At 40.8% G+C, this 16,143-nt stretch overlaps 1 protein-coding gene across 2 annotated transcripts in view; it reads right to left on the bottom strand.

Moving 5' to 3' along the window:
- phactr3b (phosphatase and actin regulator 3b) overlaps positions 1–11,983 on the bottom strand; it is a 72,510-nt gene extending 60,527 nt beyond the window's left edge. Inside the window, exon 1 of one of the 2 annotated variants that reach the window (XM_038303524.1) lies at positions 11,733–11,983. In XM_038303524.1, coding sequence (XP_038159452.1) covers positions 11,733–11,862 — 130 coding nt within the window. In that variant the 5' untranslated portion in view covers positions 11,863–11,983. The remainder of the gene's footprint in view (positions 1–11,732) is intronic. The other variant, XM_038303525.1, reaches the window with a different exon arrangement.
- Between the last annotated feature and the right edge of the window lie 4,160 nt (positions 11,984–16,143).

Raw genomic sequence — 16,143 nt, 5'->3', positions numbered from 1 at the left:
ATTACCTTTTACCGCAGAATGAAAGCATATTCTTTAAATCTTACCCTTGCTCCGGTTCATAGCGCCTGCAATTAGTCTCCGAGTTGTTAAGACGGCGTACTGCTTCCTGTAATCACAAAAAATGCACTTTAATAAAGCTTGTTCTTGCAAGGCTAGGCTAGATAGGCTAATAGCTAGGCTGCTATTAGCCATAGCTCAGGCTAGGCCGCTTTTAGCTTAGCAGGCAGTAATCGAACATATATTTACCGCTAGCATCTCTTCTTTGAGTTCGTCTTGTTCGATGCAGAGTCGCCATCGCGTCCAAGAGGAGTTTTACCCCGAAATCCCACATACTCCGTCTGCGCTCCGCTCCGCTGCGCTCCAGACCGCCTGCACAAAGCAAAGCCTACAGCCGCCGCTGTTGCTCCGTCCCCTCCGCTCTGAGTTCCTTGGAGATCGTAGAGGGCATGCGCCAGATGAACCAGGGTTTCCGCGGATCATTAAAAATAATTACAATTCATAATTCTTTTTTTAATCAAGGCCTTAATTGGCACTAAAATTAATTAAATATGTTTATCGTTGCATTTATGATTCTTTAATAAAAATGCTTCTAAAAACAATTTCGTCAGATATTATATCGCTATTAATTTGCGTGGAACTGTTTATAAAGCCGTATGTTCGGAAAGGAAGCTCGAGGCGGAGAAAAAGCTAGAGAATATATATACGTATATATGTGTGTGTGTGTGTGTGTGTGTTTACATAGATACAGGAGTCAAGGAACTCTGCTTGCAGCTCCTTCATATTTCATGTACACTAATAACTTGTGTACATGGTTCTTGTTGATGGCATTAAAATCATTTCTAATAGCATTAAAATAGCATTAAATTAGAGTCACTCATTCCTGTATGAACCCTGTGAGCGCTTAATTTAATATGACGTATTAAAAAAATCCCACCATCATCCAGCATATGTTCAGTTTCTGCCCAAATATATATATATATATTTTTGTAGATTTTTGTAACAGAGATAAGGATAATTCAAAACTGCTTTTTTTTTTATGAACTTGTTCTCTACAACTTAGCATCTCTTTTCATTCCTGTAATAAGAAGTTTCTTTTAACTGGATTTGATTAAACTTTAAGTCCCTCGGTATAAAATAAATATTTTAATGGAGATGAGAAATCTGCTTCCTGGTTGGTGAATAACCAATAGTTTGGATCCAATCATTTAAATAAACGGTGTTATTTTTTTTTTTTTTTTTTTTTTTAGATATTTATAAGAATTGTGCTATAATTTCTAGTCACCAATCTGTTGCTGCTATATTTTAATTTGACGAACCGGAATTTGTCGATGTTCTTTTTCCTGTTTGGTGCAATTGCAATTGCGGATCTTGACCTGGCCAGACCTTATGACCACAGTGTACCAATCTTCTGATGGCTACTTCCAACAGGATAATGCGCCATGTTATAAAGTGAATCATCTCAGACTCATTTCTTGAAACTTTTCCACTTAAGTAATTGTGAATTGAGCATATTGACAGACAATATTTTATTTTTTATCTTAAATGCAAATTTTTTTAAAAATAATTACTGCTCTAAATGTATTGCTCTGTCAGCTAAAGATCTGTTTTGGTCTCTATACTTTAATTAAATAAATCAATTCAAGCTAAAATGTAAGAGGCTATACCTGATCTCTTTGTATCAGAGATTTTCTTCCTCAGAAAGATGTCACTTGGGGTAAAACCCCCCCTGCAACCCTGGTTTGCATTTGTATAGCTCACAGCATGTTCATTTACATGTTAAAGCCTCCCCTAGAATTCCATGGGGGGGAGGCATGGGGGGAACACTGCCTAAGAAATTCCACGTCAATTTCTGACAATTTACGGGAGTTTGCGACGAAGCCTGCAAATTGCCGTAAACTGCCGCTAACCTGAAGTTCCACGACAATCTACAGTGCCGTATATTGACGAAAATCCCACTTTTCATGCAGTGTCTTGGCCTCATGAATGTCATGGTTTTGGTTCTGTTTAAGTTCTATCTCTGAGTTTTCATTAGTCTTATTTCCATTCTTGTGTTTTAGTTATTTTTGATTGTATTTGAGTTCTTAGATATTTTACATGTGCCCTCTTGTTTCAGTCTCCTTTTCCCCAGCTCCCTTCCTGCCTCTGTTCACACCTGCTCCCAATCTGCTAATTAGCCTGGCCTTGTTTCTTTCTCTCATGATTGCTCTGTTCGAATTCATGGGCTGCATCCTCCAAGGACGCGCTCTACCTGGACTGGATCCTTCAAAGCCCGTGAAAATACGGAGACAGGAAGAGTTTTGGCTGTGAATTCAAACAGGTCTATGCTTCGGCGGGTTTTACCGCCGTAGGCTATGTTGCTTAGCAGCCGTGACAGTTGGCACACAAAGCAGGAAAAGAATGAATACCGTAGTTTTCAAAAACAGTTTGTTTATTTATTTACTTTTTATTGTAAAGTGAACAAAGACTACACTCACGAGAATACAGAGTGGAATAAAGGTACCAACCACCGGGAACATGAAAAAATAAAAACAAATGTAATGATAGAAACCTTAGTCAGTTAAATAACACGCTACTGTCATTTTGCACATTTCTGATGTTGCTGCCATTTTTAAATGTCCATTACTGTAAAAATGTCCATAGTTGGATATTCGTTATTTATTCTCCAGGTGCACAGTTTGATCTCTGACTGTACTTTCTTTGGACGAAGTAACAAACCAGTGTCCCCTGAATACAGCTGTAGTGACCGATAGTTCTGTCAGTAGTCAATAAAAGTGTAATTTATAATTACAGAGCTGCATAATATGTTATTTATTGTGGCCTAATTAAATGGAAATTGCTTCTAATTAACAATAAATGTAATTATTTTGTGAAAAACTAGGTTTGGATAACAGCTGACTCCTAAGTTGGGTCATGAGCATTCGTGAAATTTGTTCACACCTGAGAGAAGATTAGAAATATGAGAAAAACAGTAAATGCAATATTTTCTCATAAATCACGCATGAACGTTTTAAGAATGAAATATTTTGTACCTACGGTTCTAGCATAGGGCCGATTAACACTAAAAACAACACACCTGCTCCACACTCACCTTGTTACATTAAAGACTCACTCACACCAGAGAGAAAAAAATGGCAAATTGGGCACAATTTAAACATTTTCATTTTTTGACAGGAGTTCAGATACTAATGTTTTGGGATTGAGTTATTTTAAGGGGGACAAAAATATACACTGTTGTATAAGTAGTACTCTACAATTAGTATCAAAGCTAATATCTTTTGTGTTAAATTGATCAAATTAAAATAATAAAAGATGTGAAGGATTAACTCTATTTTGTGGGATGCCAAAAAGCTGTTAAAAAAAACATAAAGAAATTTCAAATATTCATATTGTTTTACTGCTGTTGTGAACACGAGTGTGAAGAGAAGTTAAGCTCTTCATGTTACTTGCTGTTGTCCTGTTGCCACCAGCCTCAAAGAGCATCTTTACTCACGGCCCTCTTGTCCTTATTAAAGTGGGTGATGCTGTTCTTCTATGACATGCAGCTCTAACATCAAAGGCTCTTACCCCCATATGCTGCACCTCCGCTCTTACCTATCAGCTGCAGATGCTCTTTAGCTTAGTTCTCTCTATCAGTCATATGGGGAAATAGGGGACCTTATGATGAGATTGGAATTCCTTTCATTTACTTGCCTTATGTTTTATTAATCAGCAAGCCTGTATATAACAGTTTGTGTCATTCCGAATTCAGTGAACAGAGAACCCTGCACCTGGCAGCTCACGCCTACATTTATTCTCAGCCCAGCTAGAAATGTGTGTAAACTGTTTCCACAGAATCAAGTCAAGAGGTGAACGTTACAGCTCCTGAAAGCTTTTTATACCCATGGAAGAATCGACAATAAAGAAATACCCCTCATATGTTAGCATTGGTCCTAAAGCAAAACACACATTTATAGTTAAACCTATAAAAAAAAGAGTTGTGACATTTATTTTTATTTTTGTAGTTCTTCTACTCTGTTGTGGCTTTGTGGGTGTTGTGACTCCCCTAATATGGGGAGTCGTTGAGGTTGTTGTTGGCCTGCATAACCCGATACTGGCCTATGCCTCTGAAAGGGGAGTCCTTAAGGTCATTGTTGGCCTGGCTGACTAGGCAAGCTGTTGTGGTCCCTTACATAGTGATGTGGGTTGAGATGATAGCGGGAAGGAACCCACAAAAACCTACAACACGTTGTAGGTTCGGAAAGGACCCAACAAAAACCTACAACACGTTGTAGGTTTTTGTTGGGTCCTTTCCGAGTCCACCCCTCTGTTTAAGGTTGGTTTTCCCTTTTAACATAAATGGCTTCCTTCAGACCCCTTTCAAAGCACTTGTCTTCTTTATGTCAACATTCTGGTCCTCAAATGAATGTCCTTTTTCTACACCTTAAGAACAAAGGACATTCATTTGAATGTTCACATTTTATAACATTTGTTTCATGGGAGCAGTGGGGGTTAAGGGTCTTGAGACCCAGAGTGGCAGTCTGTGGGAGTGGGGCTCGAACTCAGAACCTCAGGTCCTCCAACTTTTTTATCCCCTTGACATTGATTGTTGCAAGTATGCAACAAACCCTTGGTATTATGAACACACCCATCATAGCATGTATATTCCCCAAACTTAAACTTTCAGTGTGAACCTAGAAAGCTTTGGCAAGCTTGTTTTTATTACAACTGGTCTCTAACAGTGTTTGCTATCATTGAACCTTATAAATGTAATACATTTGTATACCTAAATTTCTATCTATTTTTAGAATAGATAGAAAGTTTAACATTTTGGATTAGAAACTACTTCTTTGCAAAAAAAACTTTTGGACCTCTGAGCCTGCCTTTCCCTGTTCTGATCAGTTTGCCGGACCTGTCCTTACACTCCTGATGGATTTTTGCCTCTTTACAGAACTTGGAACTGTTTCCTGACACCGTCCTGGATTCCATTTTGGCACCTATTCAGACCCTTGATCTCCTGGGTCTGACTCCTGAGTAGGTCTTCCACACCGGTTTTGGCTTCGCCATCTGGATTATCCTGCCTTCCTTCGTCTGCTCGGTTCTGATCTCCTGCCTGTTCTCCAACCTCTGAGACTTCAATGCCTGGTGTGGTGCCCGCCAGCCCAAGATGCCACAAGGATGTCTTGTTGGCAGCCGCCTCGCTGGAACCAATATTGTCCTTTGGGCATGGACTGAACTATTAAACTAGGTTAGTGACTCACACGTTCATTATCACCCTACGCCAAAAGTCGCACTTCCAGCATAGTGTGTCCTAAAGCCAGTAAGCCATTTGCAAATGTACTGCTTGCGTCAACCTGCCTTGTTTAAAAGGATTCGGTCCCAATGATTTTCAGAACCTGACATCTGGTGTCATTGATTTAACCAGATCTACATCATAAAATCATTAGTTTTAAAGGATACATTTTGACCTTTTTGCCTTAGACCATAAATTGCATTTTTTTTAATATGTAAAATCAAAAGGTGCAGTGCAATTGGTATTCAGCTCAATTTCATACAAATGCACACCACTGTGTTATGGTGGCAAATCTTTTATGCCTGAAGCCAAACCTGCTGAGTTAGTGGAGAAAAGGAGGCTTACAGGTGTTTTTGTAAACAGTGCTGATTGCAGTTGACCACTCTTTTTAGTTTAAGTATTGAATGCTGGTACAGGTCTTTATCATCATAGCCCCACCTTCGTTTTTAAAATACAAATCACTCAGACACACGCCTCCATAGCGAGTCATCCGGTCCTCCTCAGCTTTAGCAGCACCGGCTTTGTGCAACACTTAGTCATCACCTTCGAGAAACTCTGTTCTACTTGGTTCTACAAAATATTTCTCCAACTCTGTTGGTTAGAGTTGGTTAAAAGATCTGTCAGTGGCATTATTACTGACCGTTTCCATCTATTCTATTTCAATGCTTAAATATGGCTAAGTTATTTCAGGATAAACAAGCTCTCCCTTCACTTCCCTCATTCAAACCTCTGATCTGCAGAACTAAACTCCTCACAGAACCATTCAGATTTGGACTGAAGCGATTACCTAAGCCTTACGGCAGTGCTTTAAGTACACACATTTTCAAAGAGGACACTGATCTGGACTAAAACACATTGTCTGTGACATAGTAACTTATATTCACTTCTTTGCTGATGTGTCCTACCCACAAAGAGCAGAAACCATGAGTAGAGAGCAACGTGTGGACCCTGATACAGATCAGCAGACAGAGGGACCTGCAGCAGGACCAAGAGAGAACTGAAAAAGGCAGGCAAACATGGTTACAAACTCTTAATTGGGGAGTACTTCAATCTCAAAAACCCACGTTATATGAGGAGAATTATCAGAACCGACAAGAATTACAAAACCAAAAATCAACATTTCAGCTTTGATCCAACTCAAAGTGGAGCAAGCAGCAGAAGGACAAAACATATTTCTTAGCCAGAGGTACAGCATCAGCCATGAATGGGTTCAATCTCCCCTGCTTCTTTCCATGGTCCCTCGGTACCTGAAGTCCTCCATCATTTTTTTTGTGCCCAAAATGAAATTCCCATCCGCTCCCTCAATAATTGCCATAATTGTGCTATCTCCCCAGTCATCATGAAATGCTTATAGCAGGGGTGCTACAGTCCAGTCCTTAAGAGCGGCTATCCTGCAGCCTTTTGATGCACCTCTTTTTAACACACCTGAATCAAATGAGTGGTCTGTTACCTTACCGCCGCTGAGCTAAATGAGGGATTTGAGCCTTTAGATTCAGGTGTGTTAGAGAAAAGATGCATGTAAGAGTTAGAGGATGGTAGCTCTTGAGGACTGCACCCCTGGCTTAGAGAGTATCCTCTTAAAAAAAACAAGCCTCAAGGAAACTATCCCTACTGGTCTGGAAGGCCTGCAGTCCATCTACAGAGAAAAGTGTCTATTAAGGATGCTGTCTCATCAGCACTTTAAATGACTGACTCATCTGCAGACCTCAACACCTTGCTTCTCCATGCAGACTGACCCTGAAACTCCACAACCTGGGTTTATCTGCACTGCTTTGCTCCTGGATCAGTAACTTCCTCAGGCGCGGAGGATAAAAACAAACTCACATCAACCTAATGGTCAGAGTACCATAAGAGAACCTTTGTTTTCATGAGGAGAACTTCCAAACTCTTTGCAACAAGACCCTCGGCTTGTAATTAAAATCAGGACCTTCTTGCTCCCGGGCAATAGTGCTACAAACTACGCTAATGTACAACCCCAAACTTTTACGTTTCCGACAAATTATATCTCTACATGTTTAAATACCCAGCACCATGTTTCCTGAGAAACTCAAGCATTAAGAAAACTATCCCCACTGGCCTGAGAAACATGTTGTCTAGACAGATGGTACAGCTTGTTTATCTGATGGTAAGGCTGGAATATTGATTTCTAATTTCTTCAGGTGGCAGTTAAATACTTCATGACTTTGTTTTGGATCCATTCTGCTGACAAGGAATGTATTCCTTCCAACTGCATCCACAGGTTACTACAAAATACACAGTATCTTCCAAAGTATCACAAAGTGAGAGGTCATGTACAAATGTAGTTAAGTCGTTCACGCAAACCGTTTAAGATAAGATTACTCATCAGAGTGCCTTGATGATGCACAAAGTCACAGTAGGGGTGTTAGAGCTATGAAAGGGTTACACCAAGTTTGAGGGGATGGAAGAGCTGAGGGAGAAGCTGGAGGAGGCGCTCCACCTGTAAGAATCTTCAGTGGAAAACATCATTCTGCAGAGGGATGCTGCTGACATGGAAACTATGGGGTAGTGGGTGGACATTAGGTTCAAAACGATTACACAAGGGCCATTTTATACCCTTCTGATGTTGACTCAGAGTTTCTCAGACAAGAACGAACATGGTTGCGTAACCACAACAACTAAGAGAACACGACAAGCACTGAAGAGGAGAGGGCATGAAGACAGCAGCATCAGTTAGCCGTGGGCTAAATGAACTTGCAGATCCTTCCTCAACCCCTCTGATTGGATCATAGCTGACCACACACGGTTAAAAATCATGAAGAGCACATAGAGTGACCGGCAATTAATTGATTTAAAAACACAAACTTTGATATAGTTTATTGTTATTATGGGTTCTATTAAGAAGTGAAAGATAAAAAAAAATACATTGCTTTTTAATTTCCTCAAAAATAACATTTCTGATTTGCGTTGGCTTTTGGCTCAAGCTCAGACAAGTTAGACGGAGTCAGAGTGGACATCAGATTTTCTGAGTCTTGCCAGAAATCTTTCAGTTTTAATCTGACTTAAATGTTGTGATCTAAATATGGCTGAAAAGATTAATCAGATTAATTGTGATTAATTATTAAATTATTAAGATAATCATTAGTTAACAAATTTAGTAATTGATTAATAGTTAACTGGAATATAGAGACTAGAACATATCTTTAGCTGAGAGAGCAACCCACTTAGAGCAGTCCTTATACCAAATTAATTATATATATATATATATCAGACATGGGCAATGTGGAGTCAACAAGTCATCTCCATGTCATGTATTTAATCTACCCAGCCACTGAAGCAGGTGAGTCCAATCTTCACCGTGAATTAACCTGTGCAGATTGGACTCACCTGGTTAATTGGCTGGGTAGAACAAATACATGACATGGAGATGACTTGTTGACTCCACATTGCCCATGTCTGATATATATATATATATATAATTAATTTGGTATAAGGACTGCTCTAAGTGGGTTGCTATATATATATATATATATATATATATATATATATATATATATATATATATATATATATATATATATATATATATATATATATATATATATATATATAACCAAATTTGTTATATATATATATATATATATTCAGCATTTAAGTAAAAAAATAAGTTTTTGTCTGTCAAAATGCTTTCTCTTTCTCTCTTCTTAATCGATCCATTGCAAAATTAATCAACAGATTAATCGATTAGCAAAATAATTATTAGTTGCAGCCCTAGATCTAAATCCTTCCTCGAAGTGACTAAACCTACGGTCTGTAGGTTTGGGTTTGTTGCCCTGCTGAAAGTTTTTTTTTTTTTTTTGGAGCCTTTAACTATTTGTTTATATATTTATTTTTTTTCTCAGCTATTTGTTCAAAATTGCATGCTAAATTGCCCTCTCAGGAGCCAAAACCCAGGATTTAGTCCCCCTTGGAAGCAAAACACTGGCTTAAGTTAGGACGAGTTAAGTCCCTCCTTTGGAGCCGAGTTATATGTTCCCTTTTTTTCCATCCCTGCCCTTTAAAAATTCTCTGTACGCCCCTGTACTTTAATTTAATTGCATCCGTCTTCCTATTAACTCTTCAAAGCTTCCCCCACCCAAACTGAAAAAGCATCCCTACTGTATGATGCTGCCACCACCGTGCTTTTCAACATGTTGTGTTGCACTGGATATTCCACCACATGCAGCATTTGGCATTCAACCCTGGGCAAATCTTACCACAGCATCTTTGTCACACACTTGCTGTGTACCCACACAGCTTTTGGGAGGAGACTTATTTAGTTTTTTTGCAACTCTTTCATAAATCCCATATTTATGGATTGCATGAATAATAGTTGCTGTCAACCTCATTTGTGGATCTTTGCAATCCTGCCTACATTAACATGGGACTATTGGCTGCTTCTACAATTAATATTTTTTGATGTCTTGGTAGGTTAGTTGTACCGTTCTCTTATACATTTCATATCATGATTTGAACAATGCAGTGTGTTTTTTCAGCCATATACATGATGATGACATTAAATACTTTTTTAATCCCAGAAGGAAATTAAATGTTGTTGAGCTTCCTTAAAGGAATAGTACACCCAAAACATGATTAGCCTTCATTTTCTACTCACCCCCATGCTGAACAAAACTCTGGAGTACTTTTTTGATATCTCAAATGCATCTGGAGATCTGGGAGGCTTCTTGCTGTCTGCTGACATTCAAATAATGGAGGTCTATGGCGCCCGAGACAGAAAGGTCCACAAAAGTCCACAAAAACTTGTCAATATTCCTCCATACTGCTCGTCCAATGTAATCCAAGTGTCCTGAGTGGGTAGCATCCAGAATTTACTCGAAACGAAGTCATTTAGAATGTTTTTAGAGCCTAAACAGTAGTGTATAGGATTTCCTAATAGCGCCCCCATGCGCGCTCACGATTCTACGGAAGCCGGCAGACCAAACCAGCGCATTCAGCTCGGCAAAGAACTCATGCTCTTCCTCAACACTGAAGTCCTCAGACATTTTTCTTTCGTTGTTTCTTTCTTTGCACAGGTAAACAGCACATTTCTTCTTCTACGCTTGCATTATCGGCAGACCAGACGCTGAATGCGCACTTTCTTCCGGTTTGGTCTGCCGGCTTCCGTAGAATCGTGAGCGCGCATGGGGGCGCTATTAGGAAATCCTATACACTACTGTTTATGCTCTAAAAACATTCTAAATGACTTCGTTTCGAGTAAATTCTGGATGCTACCCACTCAGGACACTTGGATTACATTGGACGAGCAGTATGGAGGAATATTGACACGTTTTTGTGGACTTTTATGGACCTTTCTGTCTCGGGCGCCATGGACCTCCATTATTTGAATGTCAGCAGACAGCAAGAAGCCTCCCAGATCTCCAGATGCATTTGAGATATCAAAAAAGTACTCCAGAGTGTTGTTCAGCATGGAGGTGAGTAGAAAATGAAGGCTAATCATGTTTAGGGTGTACTATTCCTTTAATGAGTTGCAAATGCTGATGGCTGTAGGCAGAATATCTCCTATAGCGATCTGTCACATTGAATCCAAATAAAGGTGCTTCATCACAGTTTGAGAATGTCTTACGTAACAAGATGCATTAAGCTCCAAGGTTAATTTGTAGCATACAGTGACAAGGCACTGCAAACGGTAACAAAGCAGAACACTGCAAATGCCATAAGCTACAAAAGTCAGTCACCCATACCGTGCAGATTTTTTGTATAATACATGCATGAGAACCTTCACCTGTTCTGCTGGCATTCCACAAAATATTAACTGCTGACAGCTGACCTCATATATCAGCTACAATGCCAGCAGCTTCAATTTAAAGCTACCCCTCTCCAAAGGCGTCCAGCAGAAATAGGAATCCCATTTCAACATTAAAAGCCAAATTCAATGCCCCAACTGGCTTTCTACCTGGAGGGGCTTGCAGCTGTCGCTGTATATCCCAGACTGTGCTGGAAAGGCAAGGAAAAGTGGAGCAGACAGATGAGCACCATGTTGGGCTTACACAGTTGGAGAGCCTGGCTGCCTTCTGCCATTTGGATCACCATGGAAACAGCTAAATACACCAGCAGCACTCTGCTGGGCTTAAGCAGAGATAACATGTAAGGAAAAACTTAACACCTCGCAAAACACCATAAATGCACTAAAATGACCAGGTATTGAGAGGCTTATTATACAATAATAACAATTGCATATAAATATCACATCACAGACCTGTGTGATTGTGTTGGAAGCATTTAAAACACGTGTTAGAAAGGAAAGACAGGTTTATTCTAAATAACATTTTTTATTGGGGGGGTCCTGGAGGGGCCTGCAGCTCATAGCGCGGCGCCAGATGCGCACATGACGACGCATGTTTCGGAATCACCGAGCATGATGTTGAGCCAACATCAGGTTTACCGCAGCATAAGCAGCTCTGCTCCCAGGCATCACATGCGGACCAACAGGCGCTATCCTCCTTACCTGGAGCGGGGGCTCCAGAGCGGAGCTCCGGGACGCTGCTCGGGTCACTGTGAGACCGTCCGCGCTGCACCACGCAGTCCTCATCCAGCTCGTCCGCCGGTGATGGTGTTGATGATGAGGATGATGCCATGGTAGGAAAAAAAAAAGGATGTGAAGGGGAGGAAAAAAAGCTTGCAGCTACAGAGGCGTGATCACCGCCAACTGGCCAAGGTCAGCGGCATCAAGTGGTAGGGGCCGGTTCCTGCGCTCCTGCAGCGCCTTCACCCCGATAGGCAGCAGCGGAGGAGAGATCCATTATGAGCGAAGCGTCATACAGAGGGTCGGTGGTGCCAAAACACACCACATTTTTTTCCATCTCGATCTTTTCCCTTTTTTTATTTATGTATTTATTTTATTCTTTTTGTATATTCTGGAATAAAAAAAAATATGTTTCTATTATCATGGGCTGTTCCAGGGGCCATAAAGGTCCTGGCTCATGGCCCCTGTAATTGCTCACATAATACAGAATAAATCAATGATAAATAAACATGATATGCAATGGGACAGAAACCACAGCTGACAAGTCTTTTGATCTAATTTATTTTTTATTTTTAAAGTTTTATTTTGATTTAAAAAGTAAGCACTTGCACTTTTAGCTTTACTCATATTGAGATGTTGCTTTTTTCCTGCTAGATCTGAAGATTATAGATCTGCAAATAGGTCTTTGGTTAACTTCATTTATCAAACAATGAACTTTTGCGCAGTTTTTTTTATTATTATTATTTTGCTTGCTGTCCCAATGACCCCCCCCCCCCTATCTAAAGCCCTCTATTTCTTTTTTAAAAACGAGCAAAAGAACACAATTTGGGCCTTTCTGGATGACAAAGTTGTTTTCGTCATTCTCCCAACTCTATTTGGGAAGAGTTTGATTTACTCTTAATCTAATCGTAGTGAACTTGTGAAACACACCAAGAATGTGATACGTCTCAGCTGCTAATGCTGCTGTGATTGACTAAAGACTCAAGTGTAGCAACACCCTTAATAATACCACATTTATTACATATGAAAGATGAGCACAGCAGTTGATTTTTAACTGTCCTTCCATGTTCGACAAAACAAAGATGAGTCTATCTTTCAGGAGGAAATATGATAAAAATAAAAAAGTGAAATAACCTAAACTGAAACTTTAGCATTTTTAACCCCTTTTATAATGATGGGATCAATTTAGCTGTCTTGACGGACACAATTTGTCTGTCAGTGTAGCCAGTCAGCTGTCATCAACCTTTAGGTGTCTGATGGGAAGCTGCAGACTCAGATATTTTACCCTTCAGCATCACCGTGAGAATAGAGCAAGCATTCAAAACACGACAAACCACAGAAGACAATTAAGTGCTGGAATATTGCAGGGGGGATCCAGAACTTAAAAATTGAACAGAAAATCAGTTAGTTCCACATAGCCTCATACTCTGCTACAGTAGTTTTGGAGAACTTTTGCACCTATGGCAAACATAACAATATCAAATGGGTCACGATGGAATCTCAGTAAAAATCACTGAGAAATTTATGCTGAGGGTCTGACAGTGAATCAAAATGAGCTTTTTTTTAAATGTTGCAACCAGACACTTGTAAATTTTTTACTTTGTTTCCTTCAAACTGAATTTTTTTGTTTTTAAATTTAAACTGTAATTAGAATAGGTTCTCAAAGGTACGAGACTGGAACACTGTGGCAAAACTAAATAAATAAAACACATAGCTGTGTATAAATGTGTTAGAATGGTCCAAAAAAATGTTTCAGACCTAGGTGCATTGGAGATAATGAGAAAAAATGTTAAAAATATCCCTAAACATTGTATAATCAATCTTAGTAAACTTTGGCTATTATGCAACAAAGAATAGGGTAAAAGACCGTTTTCGTGCCCTACTAAAATATCTGCATGTATGCTGAATGCAATGACCTGTAAACAATTTTAAACACATGCTTCAACTTCGTAGTGCTTCACAAATATGCATGGCTTTATGTTGGTCTCTTTCACTTTTTTTAGTTGTAGTTTGTTAAATGGGAAATTATTAAAGTCGTAGGTTATTAAAATTGATGTGATACATCTACATCTAATAACAAATAAGGGGTCCCAAGTTGGACATACGGGATCACTGTTGGGTTTTTGGAGCGTTTGAGTGCCAGTGTGGGCTGAGGTGGGCAAAACGGGTGGTGTGTGTGACATGATGTGGGTTCTGGAGAACCAGGGGCTGCTCCACGGAAGTTGATGCGGGCCCAGAGTTTTCCGTCTCTGGGGAGAGGAGCTCCACTTGCTCCGCTGGTTCTGGAGGCGCAGTGTGTGGATCCCAGTGTGTAAATAAAGTCTAATGCTGAATTTTAAATGCCCACCTACGTTCCCCTTTAATCTTTCCTATTTAAAAGTTGAAGTTGAAAGCCGGTTATCTCACAGGATTGGGAACATTACAAAGTTCTCTAGGGCCCGCTTCATGGGCCCCCCTGGTTCTGGACCAGTGGCACGGGAAGGGGGGTGCTGCGGGGGCTGCAGCCTCCCTCGTCATAGCATCAGCCCCCCATGGTGGGGGGCTGTGGAGTAACATAATATTGTACTTAAAAACATGAAATTATTTATGTATTTATTTTTTAAAAGACTGTGTTTGATATGGGATTAAAATGATGGGCTGTGTATAAGATATAAACTAATGATTCATTATTTTAATATTTCATAAAAAACTAGGCTACTCCCCCAGAAGGTTCCGCCACCTCACATTCGTTTAGGCATGGCTAGCAATAGGCAGCAGAAATGTATTTCTGACTATTTCGAGGTAAGAAATGGTTTTAATTCCCCTATACTGCCGCATTTAGCGTTATTTATGTGCCTATTCATCTAAGTCATGTGGCTGAAGAAGTCTACGCTAGAATAAGGCTGCATATCACTAAATTTTATGTCTGTATTAAGCTATTTAGTGATAAAATATGAAATTAGTTTTTTTTTGTGTGTTTTATTTTTGTTTCAGATATGAAATTATTCCCCATATCCATAGTCGAATGGACTTTCAAGACGTTCAATGCTCAGTTTAGGCTATATTTAGGCCATGTTTTATTCAAGTATTCCTGATCCTGTTGATTGGGAGCTGTTGTTTGTTTTGAATGATTAAAAGAGAAGAAATAAAGTTTAAAATGCTCATGCTTTTTTTTTTTTTTTTTTTTTTGTGTGGGAGGGGGTGTGTGGGCGGGGGGATCGGGGCTTGGAGTGGGGCTCGGGATTTGCGCTTAGCTGTGTTGTGTGGCTTTCTTCTTCTTCGGATTGGTGCTGTGGGACCGGTGTCGGGGGGGAGTCGTTCGGGGGCCGGGGTCGGGGTGGGGGTGCTGGCGCCGGTGCCGGGGGTTTTTGGGCGTTGCCCGGCCCTACTGCGGGGTGGGTCTGGGGTGGCTCCTTGGGTCTGGGATCGCTGGGGCGCATTGCCCTTGGGCGGGGTCCCCGGTGGGGGTTCGGGTTCTGTGGGGAGTGCTGCTTGGGTTCTGGGTTCCGGCTGTCTGTCCCTGCTGCCACGGCCTCTGGTGTGCCGGGGTGCCTCGGGGCCTGCTGGGCTGGGGGGGGGCATGGACATTAACACCTATGGCAAGTGCTTACCCCCTCACGGGTTTGCACTCTGTAAGTGGGGGAAGGGGAGGGAGGGGGAGTAGGTATGATCTCGGTCTGGATGTCTTCTGTCGCTTGTGTGGTGAGTAGCTTGATTGTTATTGTAGGGGAGGGATTACATCTCCGGAGGGGGGGTGGGGGGTGGTGATAGAGGGAAGAAGATCTTTGAAGGGCTTTGGGTCTGGCTCCCTGTCTTGGTCCTGGTCCGTGCTGCCCCCTGGTGGGGCTTCGTCCGGGGTGGGGGCTCTGCGTGTTGCGCGTTGGCTGGCCGGCTGGGGTTGTCCCTCCCCTTATTCATTTATTTATTTATTATTATTATTTTTTTCTTATCTTCCTTTTATATTTTTTTTTTTTTATTTATTTATTTATTTTTATTTTTTATTTTTTATTTTTTTTTCTTTTAATTTAATTTATTTATTTTTTTTATTTTTTTTTATTTATTTATCTACTTATTTTTTATTTTTTTATTATTATTATTATTTTTTTGGATGGACAGGACGGGGGGGGGTGGTGGTGTCAGCTCCGTGCCCGGCTGGCTGGTGGCTGGCTGGTTTTCGGTGGGTGGGGGTCAGGGCCACCGGGGGGGGGGCTTATTTTATGGGCCTCACCACGGTCGGCCTCCTCCATCCCCTCTCGCATCTAGACATTGAGGGTTGAGGGTTGTCGAAGGGGGGGGGTGTGCTGGCACCGTCTATCTCCTGGAGGGGGGGTGGAGTGTGCCGGACACCCCCTCTTGGTACTCCCAGTTTTAATTGCATCTGAGAGCAACACGCAACAACACCGCATTCGAGCGG

This window comes from Cyprinodon tularosa, unplaced genomic scaffold (genome assembly GCF_016077235.1).
Source record: "Cyprinodon tularosa strain WSP-4 unplaced genomic scaffold, ASM1607723v1 ctg512, whole genome shotgun sequence".
NCBI classification, from domain to species: domain Eukaryota; kingdom Metazoa; phylum Chordata; class Actinopteri; order Cyprinodontiformes; family Cyprinodontidae; genus Cyprinodon; species Cyprinodon tularosa.
Note: the sequence above shows the minus strand (reverse complement) of the source record. Positions and strands in the feature narration are given on the sequence as shown.